At 46.4% G+C, this 13,610-nt stretch overlaps 1 protein-coding gene across 3 annotated transcripts in view; it reads right to left on the bottom strand.

Moving 5' to 3' along the window:
* Positions 1-11,746, bottom strand: part of IGF2R (insulin like growth factor 2 receptor) — a 56,583-nt gene extending 44,837 nt beyond the window's left edge. Inside the window, exons 1-3 of one of the 3 annotated variants that reach the window (XM_040551289.1) lie at positions 11,667-11,746; positions 11,016-11,055; positions 3,903-4,036 (exon numbers count right to left, since the gene is read on the bottom strand). In XM_040551289.1, coding sequence (XP_040407223.1) covers positions 3,903-3,912 — 10 coding nt within the window. In that variant the 5' untranslated portion in view covers positions 3,913-4,036; positions 11,016-11,055; positions 11,667-11,746. Of the gene's footprint in view, positions 1-3,902; positions 4,037-4,138; positions 4,156-10,456; positions 10,663-11,015; positions 11,056-11,666 lie in introns of those variants that run through there. The other 2 variants (XM_040551287.1, XM_040551288.1) reach the window with 2 other exon arrangements.
* Between the last annotated feature and the right edge of the window lie 1,864 nt (positions 11,747-13,610).

Below are 13,610 nucleotides of genomic sequence, written 5' to 3'. Positions count from 1 at the left end.
GATAGCAGCTTTGCATCTAGGTCACATGTGAGCCCAGCCACATTTCCTGCCTGTTAACTCTTCACTCAGGGCAGACAAAACTACACCGCACCCAATCTGGGGTAATACAGTTCTGAGAGCAAAAGCAGCAGAAGTAAATGAACTGGGTGGGAAGAGGGTACAAGAAGCTCAAAAACATAGCCAAGGCAATGTTCTGTAGCAACACCTTTCCAACCACCGTTACCAGCTGCCAGGGCTTTTCCTAATAACATACATTCTTTGGCATCTTTCCATCAGGCTCCCCATCACTGTTTTTCAGTCCTGTCCCACACATTAACTGCTTTGAACTGTAGCAGGAGAAAGCTGCTATAGCCACCAAGCTTGCAGGTAAAGCTGAAATGGTGACAGGCAGAACGTGACCTTGACCGCTAGCCCTAAGTAGCGCAAGGGCTGCCCATTGGTGCTGTACCTGCTCACGTCACGCTAACTTTGTTACAGGTAGCCACATCGAGATGCTAAACCTAAGCAGCCATTCACAGCACCCCTCTATATATCCAGGGTAACAAGACAGACAGAATTCAATAACCGGCTGCCTTCTCAAGGGAAGGTAAGAATGGAGACTTGTCAGCCCAGAAGAAGGGCAGCATAAACTGAACATGCACATTCACATGTGCACGGGGATTTGTGCCAGGCTGAGAGCCTGCCACAGTGATGCATGTTACCACCACTCAGTTCAGCATCAGCTTTCAGGCACCTGGAGGCCGTCTGAGATTCCTGCCTTTCATGTTTCTTGACACTTATCAAAACATGGTCTTCAGGTTACTCTGAGAGCAAGATTCCTACTCATCACATCATTGCTTAGAAGATGCTGTCAGTGTCTTCTTCACTAGGAGATTTAGTAGGAAGGAAGCCAGTATAACTTTCTAGTCAAAAGAGGTACATATAGTAACGATATGCACAAGTTATTAAAAACTCTGTATAATCTCTGTACAGTTTCAAGCCTCAGTTTAGCCAAGAACTTACAGCAGCAGCCTCTGAGGACCTAACTTATCCCTCTGTAAGCATTAGCTCTCTCTCAGTTCTGAGAACACATTAATTACATTGCTCTAAAGGCCTTGTTAGTTGACTCCAGTTTCCTCAGTTAAAGTGATGTTCAAGAAAAAACAAGCAAAGCCAGTACGTCTTGTTTAACCCAGGACAATACGGATGCTCTCTTCCCTCCCTCGTGCATGCTTAAAGCTACTTTAGGAACTTACTAAGATCTTAGCAAGAAACCCTTCAGTAGCACACTGCGAGCAGGGTTGGGAGTAGCCTTATAAGCCACCCCCTCACACTGTCAGCCTCCCATAAATGTCCTTCCAGAGTACCAGTTCTGCAGCAACCTTCCCTACACCAAGCTCCCTCTTCAATCACATTTCTTCATGACTCTAGAGATGCATTCACTCCTTAAAGTAACACTGCAAGCCAGCTACTACAGGTCAGAAGAATTGGCATTAGATAAACTTCATTTTACATGGTTGTACTAGACCAGTATTAACAGCACTATCCACAACACTTTTTACTCATTTACTCCTTCATCTTTTAGGCTGCTTGGAAGAAGAAAGGCAATCAGGGAAGACATCTGATCAATCACCCAAAAGAAACGGGGCATTTAGGTGGTAGCTATCATTTCATGTCCAGCCCTTCTGTTGCAGCTGAAAAACTACATGTTTCACCACTCAGGTTAACACAGTTACAGCAACATTTCTGCTTTTAATTGTAATAGCAGTCCAACTAAGTGGAACATCAGCCACTAGGTATCACATCACATTAAAAAGGTACCGTGTCATTTCCATCCTCTGACATGCAAGAACTATGCGTTCTGCCTACACCCTCAAAGCTGCTAAGGTCAATCAATAAAGCTGAAAAGAATTTTCTAGGAGAGGCCTCTGGGATCACAACACAACACTGGATGTCCCACTGACACAGTTAGCACTGGCCACAAGGCCTCCCTCGCATACAGTTTGATTACAGTCACAGACCATACAGGTCCTACCCCCACCAAAGTTGAGTTGGTTTTATTTGTTGCTCCCTATAGCTGTTACCTCTCGCATAGCAAATATTTAAAAGCAAAACTATTGTTTGCAGTGAAAATTCCTTTCTGCAAGAAAGCAGAAATCTGATTAAGCCCGCATTAGACTAAAGTTTACCACTTAGCAAAGTTTATTCACTGGCTTTTTGCTCTTCCTTCCCCCAAATCAAAACCCTTCAGCTGCACTCAGCACAGGTGTGCAAGTCATCTCGTAACAGCCAGATTGCTTTAAGACAGGCACGTGGTTTAGCTGTCTTGGCTGCTAACCTACAACGGGAGTCTACATCCAGACAGACATGGATTCAAGGATTGTTCTCTTGCTAAAAGTGACTTGGATTGACAAACAAGCAGCTTAATAATACATCAGCATGACCCCAACTCAGTCTGATGGTGCTGAAGTCCCAATACAACCAGGACAATATTAAAACAGTTGCTCGCATGCTACTTCATTTTGCATCCACATGCAGCTGAAGGCTCAACTGTGTAAGAGGTCAGATACATCTTAGCAGAAAACAAAACTTACACATTTTGGGAACAAAAATCAGCAGCAGAGACAACTGGTCTAGAAAGATGTCATGCTCCTCAGAGCGGAAGACACTGCAAAACACTACTGCAATTTGAATTTTGATGCATCTAACCAGCCATTCCGGAAAACTCATGCTTAGATACACTGCACTACATTAAAAAAAAGCACAGCCACAAATTGAGGAATACTTTTACTCATCACCCAGTGATTTTACATCAGGGTCACAAAAGCATGAAAAGCACTGATTGACCACAGCCTGAAGCCAAAGTATCTCTGTGGTTAAGGGAGGGGGGTGGGTAAAAGGGATGCTGACTAGATGCTGCTCATCTGCATACAGGTGAGAATTTTTCCTCACCATCTTCCAGCAATTCAAGCTCAAACACTTACTGAAGCCTCATAGCTTCCCATAAAAGCTGTCTGCCAACGGAAAGCGAGATTGACAAACACAGCCAAATTCAGACATAAGATCTGCAGCAAGCAGGAGTCAATCTGAAAACATACTAGCCTTTGGAAAGCTATCACATCATTCTGTTTTAAGTAGCAGCCAGCTATGAAAAAAATTCTTTATTGGTATCTGTATGCTACTGTTTCAGTAGCTGAATCAAAAGAAGCAACCTCAAAAGTGAAAAGCATCCATGCAAATCAGTACAGAAGTACAGTTTAGACCATGAGCTGCTTCCAACCAAAGAAAACATGCAAAGCATGTGGCCAGGAATATACCAGTTTCATACTTCGATCAGCCCCCTCAAGTCCACCACTCCTTAGGATACCAAGGATGCCTCAGAACTACTGAAGCAGCCACCAGATTTGACACATGAAACTGAAAACAGGATTGTGCATAATTAACTTCCTTTGGGTAACAACTTAAAGATATCCCAGAAGCTAAGCAGTACAAGAGTGCATTACAGAGTGTCACCTAACCCTGGTGAAAGAGCTAATTTAACATCAGGCTAGGCTACGGTATAGTTTAGAGCTCTACCTCAAGCTTTTCCTATGTCTGGTATCAAGCTTCAAACGAGGATACATACAGGATAGGATACATCCTGCCACAGGTAGACACACTTGTTTCTACTTGGGATAGTGCTGCATAGTTTCTCACTGTAGATCATTGTGAACTAGATGAGGAGATAAATTTCACTGTCCTGTCAAGTAATCATCTGAAATCACATTTTCTTAAATTTACATAGTAAATCTACAACAGAACGTAGTGCTAAACTGTTCTAAGAAAAATCTTTACTAACATGAAGAAGTTAGGAAAAATAGTTATAAGACCGTCCATTAACATGACTCTGGACTGCGTAGAAGGAAAGACACTTGTTTACTTACCTACTGACATATAATTCTGCTTATTGATGTCATATGCACACACTGCACTTGTCTTCCCACACTCTTCGACACCAAAACAGAAGTTTATTTTATAAAGTACGTGTCTGTCTGCATCAATTGCTTCCCATGTGTAACTGAAAAGAAAAAAAAGCAGGTCTGTTAGTATCCACATTGGCTGTCCTGCCATCCTCTAGACAGCAGTCCCTGAAACAACCAAGTTGCAAAGTTAAGCACACAACTACATCAAGTTTCTTGTTTGTGTTCTGTATCACTATCAGAAATAGTTGTTACTGTGTCAGGGCCAAGAACAAAACAGATCTAGTACTAGAGAAGCATCTATTTCCCCCACTTCTTACAGTATCCAACCAACCACTCTCCCTCCCTCAAATCCCTGGGAAGGGTACTCTGAACAGGTACATCCACCACAGGTGGTGGACCTTTCTCCTTGAGAGCCTGACCCATTTGTCAAATACCTTAGGCCAGCTGCACAGCACTGCCATTCAGCAATACCAATGATAGCATAAAATTCACAAGTCTAAGTGGACTGGAGCAGCAGGCCACGTCCTGAACACCAACAGCAAATCCATCTGGCTTCAAGGGAAAATTTGGGTCTGAGATTCTTACTGCATTCAGACAGAAAGATGCAAACAATGCTTCCTTGGACTAGCTGCACCTCTATGCATTTTTATATAGAACTCAGTATTCCAGGGACAGTTTCTGAAGGGTAATGTCAGAAACTGAAAAGGAAGCAGAGCTATCCATGAGGAACAAAAAGGGATCGTGACAGCTAGCTACAACAGCCATATCAGAAAACCAGCTGAGCAAAATCTGATAAAGGAGCATGAAGCTCTAGGTAACACAATGGGGAATAAATCAGAGCAAGAAAAAAACAAATGTACTGTATTTCTGAGGCTGAATAAGGCCTAGTTTCCCTCATCACAAGCACTGAGATGACAGAACGGATGTGGTGAGCTACATGACATGGCATTGCTCACTTTGGAGCTGTGCCCGGGTCAGCTGGTTTTGGTCAGGAGCTCTCCAGACAGGCTGGCCTACCAGCAGGGAGCACCGTCCAAGCTCTGATAAAGAGGCCCAGCTCAGTAAACATGCACCATCAGCTTGGCTCTGATCTCTTCTAGTTCTGGCAGGAGTATGCATCCTCTGAATTGAATTGATTTCTGCAGTGTAAGAGATCCCCTAGATTTCCCCCTCCATCTGAAACGGCAACTTCAGTGGGATTTGATGCACACTCGTGACAACAGAAAATCGAAGACAACACAGCAACTTCCTAGGTATTCCTGATATTTACAATTCTCCTAAGGTTTAATGAATCTGACCCAAACAAGCATTTGCTTTCATCTACAGATTAGCACCAAGCCTATCAAGGAAACTCAGCTCCCCTCTCTCAGCTATCGAGATACGAGAAGTCAACCAGAAGCTTCACCCCCACGGTTCAGCTGCCTCCACTTCGACTTGTAGGTGCTACATCACATGGCACTGCCATACCCCAGGCCCCCCAGGAGAACCCACCCTTGTTCTACTTCAGAAGCCCAATTCTTCGGTAAGGACGGGGCGACAGCAGCTCAGCTCCCATATTCCAGTTTTTGAATCCTCTAAGAGCCCCTCTGAAATCCAGTGAATCTCATCTCTAATCGAAGAGCCAGCAGTAAAATACTACACAGTTTTCCATTTAATTGCTGAGTACAGCTCTTGGCTTCCTCATATTACAGCAGCCTTAATTTCAATCTGCTAGTGGCTGGAACAAGCAGGGGACAAATACAAGAGCTCCCTCTGCAAACTGAAAAACATCTTATTACAGAAAGAGAAAGCTCAGAAAAACCCCAACATACCAGGTACTGAGTCATACCTGAAACACTAGTGAAACTATTTTTTAATCAGATCAAGGATCAGATTGAAGGATTGTGTCTCAATCCTAAACAAATACTTGCCATTGTTCTTTCCTCCCCGGTACGCAGAGCTGACATTTTACAATCATACTGATTAGCTCAGAAATGCAAGAAAGTGGCTCAGAAGTGGACAATCTCTGTGCAGGAAGATGATGCCAATTAAGTTATAGTAGAGGAAAACCAGGAAAGGAAGAAAGCCTGACAAGGCAATCACACAGAATAAGTTGGAAGAACCTGACTTCAAGGGCTCTGAAAACAGAAATTAAGACTAAAATCATTTTTTCCTCCAGCAGAAAATGTGTTTCAATCAAAACTCAACTTTAAGAGGAAGCCCTGGAGAGTTAACATTCTGCTGAAGAACTCCCAGAGGCTCCAGTGCTCTTTTTGACTTGTTTCAGCAGATTACAAAAGAGGCAAAGAATTACATTTTTTGATCAAGCTGGAGTGTTCTTTAACACCCATAGAGAATTTGGGAACTAAAGCTTGTTTGTGAACTGAACAAGAATCTGAGTCCTTCGTACAACAGAATTATCATTATATTAGAGATTAGTTTCTTGCTTTCCCAGTTCCCTGTTATGAAACAGAAGACATCAACACCTTTAAGTCCGCTCACCCACATGCCAGAAGCAGAAAAGAAACAAGATGACAACGCTCACAAAACAGCAACAAAACAGCCGCTGAAGTCAGCCTCTCTCTGGCCTGTCACAGACCCCTACACAAGGAAGTCCGAGGAATTTTTCTAAACAATCCAGGGCAAGTGAGTGTGTGATTTCTTGTTTCATCGTGTTCCAAACCACACCTTCAATGGCACACACAAATTAAAGCCTACGCCAGTTTCAGAGCACAGCTACTTTCAGGGAAGCTGAAGGACCTTTTCTTTAAAAGAACAGGGGTGGAAGGAGAAGATTTATTCATTGCACTGACCAAACACACCAGAGCTTAACAGCAGGTTGGATGTAGTCTAAGCAGCTGTTCTCAACTAAGAGCTGCAAAATGCACATCCACAGCCAAAGAAAGAATTATTTATTTCACAAGAAAAGCTCCTGACGCTAAATGAATGCCCAGGGACAGGACCTCACCGCAGCCCCATGGCATGTGCTCTGCTTTCCGATGCTTACAAACTGATCTCTGCCATCAGGGAAACAGCCTGTCTGCAATCACTTGGCCATGCCGGCTGCAGCCGGGCCACGTGAACTGCCTTCCTCCAGCTGCTCAGCAGGCGCCTCCTGCCAGCAGTTATTCATCCTGCTCGGCCCCTTACCTGGTCCAGCCAAGGTCATCCAGCTAGCAAAGAGTTGCCACTGGAAGTGCTTAGGATATCCCAAATTCGTTCTAAGGGAGCTGTTACAGCAGCTGCTCTAACAAGCAATAGACTTGGTTGTAAGGGTGGAGGGTACACAAGCATTAACCTCACTGCCTGCTCTGGGTTGCAGCTAGAGCCAAAGCAGCAAGCACAACCTGGGGAGGAAAATATCCAGTTATTTCCAAAGCACCGCCTCCAGACAGGCCGCAAACCTGGCTTGTGCTCTGCCACAAGAGGCAGAAAAGCCTCCAGTGCCACCACTCCACAAGGCATCCCCAGCTCCTGCAGACCCCAGGAGAGAGGAGCAAAGCCGCACACTCGTGCCTCACACCACCCAGGCAGCCCTTTCTGGTGCCGTTCTGGGAGAGCTGGGATCGAAGGTGCTTGGTTCAGAAGTATCCGCCTTGACACAAGTTGTGAAATAGCTACTTCTGCTGAAATTACATGACAGCACCTGTTTCCAGATAGCCCACAGTTGGTTTTATCTCACAGTTACAGGCCTGAAACAGATCCACCTCCACCTTACAGGGGAAGTTCCCCTCTTCTTTGCCTTCCCCTTCCCCATTGCTTATTTCTGGCCTCTGCTGGCGACACAAGCTGGATCCAAGAACTGCTCTGCCTCTGAATTACCTCTGCACAAACAACAGGTGCATGCCCAAGTGCACAGAGAGGAGAGGAGCCAGCCCCAGGCCTGGCTCACTGCAGCGACTGGCTGGGCACAGCAGGCGGCAGCAGCAGGCAGGGAGGATCCCCTGCTGGAGGCAGCACCAATCCAGGCTACGGCTGACAGCGGTTGTGCAAGCAGTGTCCAAACACATACTTGGATTAGACTTGCCCGCAGGTCAGTCTTTCCAGCTACCTAGCTTTATGTCCTTGCTTCAGTGTCTTAAAGAAAGTTAAAATACTTTCTAGCAAATTCTAAGCTCAATAAAGTGCTTGGCATTTTTTGACAAAGCAAAGAAGCAAAAAAAGTAGCATGAAAAGGGGCAGGAGCATCAGCGAGTTTAGTTTGCCTTGCGAATGAGTAGCTCCGGTGTTGAAATGAACAGCTTGCAGAAAGAAGGCCAGCAGCTCGCACTGTACATGCATCCGCTAACTCGAACCACAAGCCACTTTGGGGTTTGAATGGTAGTGAACCACCCCAAATGCAACGAAGCACAAGACAGCTACCGCCACCATTTTCATAACCACCCTCAGTTTCCTGGTTCTCAAACCCATGAGGTGACTGCTAGGAAGGAACACCCCCTGCCCCAACCACTACAAAGCATGGCTAGAAAGAGGCAGGCATTGCTCTTGAGGGAAGCACGGCCAGCTCCCTTTGTCGAAGGGGCACGACAGCCAGGCCGCCCAGCACAGAGGTGAGTAACCTACAACAGTGGGATTGGAAAGCTGATCCCTAAGTCACTATGCATCCGTACAGCCTTGTGCCCAGCACCTCCTCAGTATGAAAACATTGCAGAGGCGAGACTGAAACCAGAAAACTTCTGCAAGCAGGTTCAACCAGCACGATCACAAGCTCACATGCTTAGGAACAGTTTCCAGGATAATGATTTGCAATCAGCTTAGATGCAGAACTTCCCACAGAAATCACTATTAGACGTGGCTAACATTTTAGCATAAACATGCACAGCACAAGTTTGTTTCTGTATCAAAGGAAGTTCTCCCTAGAGGAAAACCAGAGCTTGAATGGCACAACATACAAAGCTGCTGCTATGCTTCAGGAGCTGAGAGAACACTTACTGTGTATCCCTACTCCCGCTTAGCTCCGCTCTACCTTACCTGTCACCTTTTCCAATCATCACACACAGCACATGGCTTCAGGCAAGTTCTCTGACAGGCACGTCATGCGTAACAGCCTTACGGTTACACCACATGTTCTTTAGCTTTCGATCCTTGCATGCACTTTGACATTTCACCTTCTGTGATACAGTCTAAACCACATCTACTACATCACATCACAGAATGTGTGAGAAAAGGAAAAGCAATATGAAGTTCAAGCATGCAAGAGCTATAGGAAGCTTATGTGCTGAGAAGTCACATTTAAGCCATTACAGTGGCAAGTTCCCAGGCATATGAAGCAACCATGGACATATGCAAATAAGTCCAGTAACGAGTTATTTATGACATCTCCCATTTAAATGTGTCGAAGCACTTAACAGAGCTGAGCAAGTTCACCTTCAGATCATCTCCCCGTGCCCAGGGCATGCCTCTTCTCTGAGGCTAAGCCAAACGCTAAACCCAAGGCTTCCAGCAGCACGAGAGCATGCTGTGGTTTCAGGACAAATGCTGAAAGGAGTAAGCATACTGCTCTGCTCATTCTCACTAGTAACTTCATATATCCAACCAAGTCCTCTGTATTCTTTCTCAGGTGCTCGTATTGCAGCAATCCTAGAGGCGCCTTGGCACAGAAGATAAACACAGCTAATTGCAAGTCACATGGCCACACAGCCAGCTTTAGGAGCACACGAGAACAATAGAAAAAGCATGACGAAACCAGGCACTGCAAGACACGACATTTCACAGTTTCAGAAAAGTAAAGCTGGTCTTCTTTCCCCAGACTGTCCAAGCATACCTGTAGTAAGGCTACAAGAAGCAGGCAAAGAAAGACACTCAGAGTTTAAGCAGCCTCACGCTTTAGCTCCTGCAGACAGAAGTTTTGATATCTTTCTTCCCCACTGCAACTGGGCCTTCCTCATCTGTGTACCCATCTGCTCTTATTTATTTAGAAGCAGAATGGCACCTGCCCTTATCCACAGCATTTTCCTTCCTCGTCCAGCTTTTGGCATTCACACACTGAAGCAGGGCTGTTGCAGCCTCACCAGCCCTGTAAAGGCCACGTAGAAGCAAGGGCACACAAAAACGGCTCCCGTAAAACAAATCCAAGCCTTGCCTAAGGCGCTGCAAAGGCGGGTCGGCCCGGGATCTGTCCCCACACCGTACCTATTGGACGAGACTCTAGCTAACAGCCCAGGTCACCCAGCCGCCTCTCCCCCCACCTGCCGGCTTTTCCGCAGCCGTGCCTGAGCCGGCACGGCCCTCCACGGGCCCTCAGGAACCTGCAGCCTGGCAGGGCCAAACTACCAGGCAGAAGCCCTTCACGCTCCTTTCCGTCCCACCTCGGCACGGGCCGATGTCGGGGCAGGCCACCTTAACAACACGGAACCCGCCGACTACGCCACCCGCCCTCCCGTGAGCGGGCGGCGGGCCCCTGCCCAACCGACCCCATCCCGCCGCAGGCCGAGCCCCGCCTCACGCCGCACGCGCACACACACACACACACACACACACAAGCACACAAGCACACAAGCACACACACGCACCGCCGGCGGCGCCCCGCCACCCACCTGCACAGCTCCCGGTAGGCGTCGCCGAGCGCCGGGGGGATCTCACCGCCGCCTCCCCGCGCCCCCAGCAGGAGGAGGCCGAGGAGCAGCAGGGCGAGGCCGCGCAGCGCCATGGGCTCGGCTCCGCTCCGCTCCCTCCGGGCCCTGCCGACGCGGCCGCCCCGGCACGTCAGGCGGCGCCTCACGTGACCGCCGCCCGCACGTGACGGCGGCGGGAGGGGAGTGCGCCACGTGACGCGCGCCCGCCCCGCCCCGGCCGCTGGGGGGCGGAGCTCCCGCCCCGCCGCCCCGACCCCTCCCCTCCCGCCGCCGTAACGGCTGAGGCGGCCGTTGGGGGTAACGGTCGTTACCGGCTGCCGCCCAGGCGCTGAGTGGGAAAGTTGGCTGGGCTGCTGACTGACGGGCTTCCCCGCGGTGTGGGAGGCTTGCACAAGGCGGCTCCTCGCCGCGGGGAAGTGCCCAGGGCCCCTTAGGGTTGCTGAGGTGGGCCCGGGGCTTCTGCGGTGGGTGAGCTGTCAGCTTCTGGCTGCGTGTTTAAAGGCTCAAAAGGAGGGCTTACCTCCTAGTTCTTAGGAAACTGCGGTTGAGAAGGAAAGCACCTCTGAGAGCGGGATAAGGCGAGAATAGGGAGAAAAAAAGAAAAATAAAAATTAGACTCTTCAAATACTTGTCTTATCAGTCTAAATAAATCCTGTTCACTGATCATGAATGCTATCCAAAAGTCACTTGCACAAAGAAATGCTGAAGGCCTATTACTGGAATACTTAACTATTTTTCTTGTCCCATCCCCTGTCATCCAAATGAACAAGACAGCATGAAGATCTACCTCTGTGCTAGATCTGATTCCAAGCTGCTCATTGTTTTTTATACTTATTGTTTCCATTTGATCCTTCACCCCTCCTTTCCCCCAGTTACACATTCCGCTTCCCTCCTTCCCAGCAGCATCAGCAGTGCCACAGGGCAGCCAGCAGGTTCGAGATGCCGGTCTGGGTGGGAGACAACATGCCCTTTGGGCTGCTCTGGGTTAGTTTTCAGCCCTGCCATGGCCTGAGTAGCCACACTGGACGGGCACAAACACCGACAGCAGCTCAGAACGGGGAAGCTGGCACTGCAGGGGAGGTACACCAGCTTCAGCTTTTTGAGCTGCAGTGAAATGCCACCCTAGCCGAGACAGAGTCAGAAGTTACAGTTCAGCTCTAGCCCACGGCACATCGCTGCCACGCGTGGCCCCAGCTGCAGGTCCCCTCCTGTCTGCTGGCACACGGTGGTTCAATGCTATTCAGCTCAGAAACTCAGTCCAACAGAATAATAACCTGCGGGGAAAATAAATAAACAAACACAAACATAATAGTTTTCTGCTGGCTCAGCAATAGTAGCGGCTTAGTGAAAGGATGAATCCCGTACAAGGGCAAACAAGCAAGAGGAGAAAGGAGGAAAAGGAGGGATGAGTGAAAAGGATTAGCTAAATGCCGTTACCCGTTCCAGTTTTGTATCACCATATGATGGATTGTTGCCAGCCCATGAAGTTTTGTTTTAGCCTTCAATGGATTCCTTAAAGTTCCAAATCTGTTTACCCAAGATTCTAGCCTATACGGTTGAAAGACAACCCTAAAGGCTAGGAGAAAAAAAAAAAAAAAAAAAAAAAAAGAAAAAAAAAGCTAATAGAAAGGAATAACAAGTCTATTATTTCTGTGATATTTTTTTTAATTTTGCCACTCTTCTCTCTGTACCAACATCATTCACTCTATACAGAGAAAATACATTAGACTTACCAGTAAAGTTGAATTAAAACTGTATTAACCACAAAGTTCACTGCAGACAACAGTGCTAATAGAGCTTTATTCCTGAAATGATCTTTTCATGTATTTAAGCACAAGAGTGACTCCACTGAAGACAATGTGACTACTCACCTTGCTAACACTAGGAACATGAATAAAGGTCTGCAGTGTCAGGGCATAGCAATGCATGAACAGTTCATGTCAGTTATCTGATAAGAGCTAATTCTAAGTTGTTTACCGATAAAAGAAAGAAGAAGGTTACAAGCAAATTGCATTCTTCATTCTGCATACTACCTTGTATGCATCGGCCCCTATATTTGCACAAGGCTCAGAGCAGTGTCTTTGCATACAGAGAAAAGTATGTGAAAAGCTACCCAGTAGGGAGGAAAGAAATTGAAAAAGCAGAAAAAAGTCCCAGTTCTTCCCCATTTTTTTCTCCAAAGGAAAAAATAAACAAACAAACAAATAAATAAATAAATAAAAGAACTGTACTGGTACATATGCATTCATCAACCCCTAGCTAGGAAGGAAAAAAAAAAAAAAAAAAGGTTCTCTGATTTGCAGTACTAATGCATATACATTCATCAACCTGGTAATGAATCAAAGTTGCCACACAGCAAGGGTGGCTGTGGAGCTGCATAAATACTGAAGTACACACTGTAAATACAAATCTATACAAATCTCTTTAAAATAAATTTTAAAAGTAAAAGATTATTCAGGGGTGAGAAATCTCGCATGCAGATCCTAAGCCTGTGAACTTTTCCATTTTCTGTATATTTTCCTTAACTTTTATAATCTGGGGAATACAGCAGTTCTCTCAAGATCCATGGGATTTCTCCCATGCTTAAAGCTAAGTGCGTGCATAAGCATTTGCAGGAGCTGTGTGCCAGTCATTTATATACCCTAAACTATGTTTTGCCAATACAGCGTGGCAGGACTGTTTCACTCTGAATATCTTTTATAAATAATAATTTAAATATTTACCAGCCGTGTTTAATGATGTTGGCATCTCAGTGGGGCAATGTTAAAATATTCTGGAATGTAATCTCATAATCTTACCTTTTCCTCGGGAGTGGCTCAGCACGATGACTGATAGTTAAGTTGCAGTATATCCCAAAGATCTGAAACTCTTGCAGAAACCTTGTAGTTGCGGATAATTTTCAGTAGACAGGGTTTCATAAATCAGAGATGAATAAACAGGTACTCTAGGATTCTTCCTTGCATCTTGCCTGGTCTCAGATGTTGGAATCATTTCATGTTCTCCTGATTCACACTCTTGCTTCATGTGGCCAGTATCGGCTGCGAGGTACAGGCTGTCTCAGAGGCAGCTTGCTTCTACTCTTACCGTCTCAGTTCCCTTTAAGACTCGTATCTGA

This window comes from Cygnus olor, chromosome 3, assembly GCF_009769625.2.
Source record: "Cygnus olor isolate bCygOlo1 chromosome 3, bCygOlo1.pri.v2, whole genome shotgun sequence".
In the NCBI taxonomy this organism is placed as follows: domain Eukaryota; kingdom Metazoa; phylum Chordata; class Aves; order Anseriformes; family Anatidae; genus Cygnus; species Cygnus olor.
Note: the sequence above shows the minus strand (reverse complement) of the source record. Positions and strands in the feature narration are given on the sequence as shown.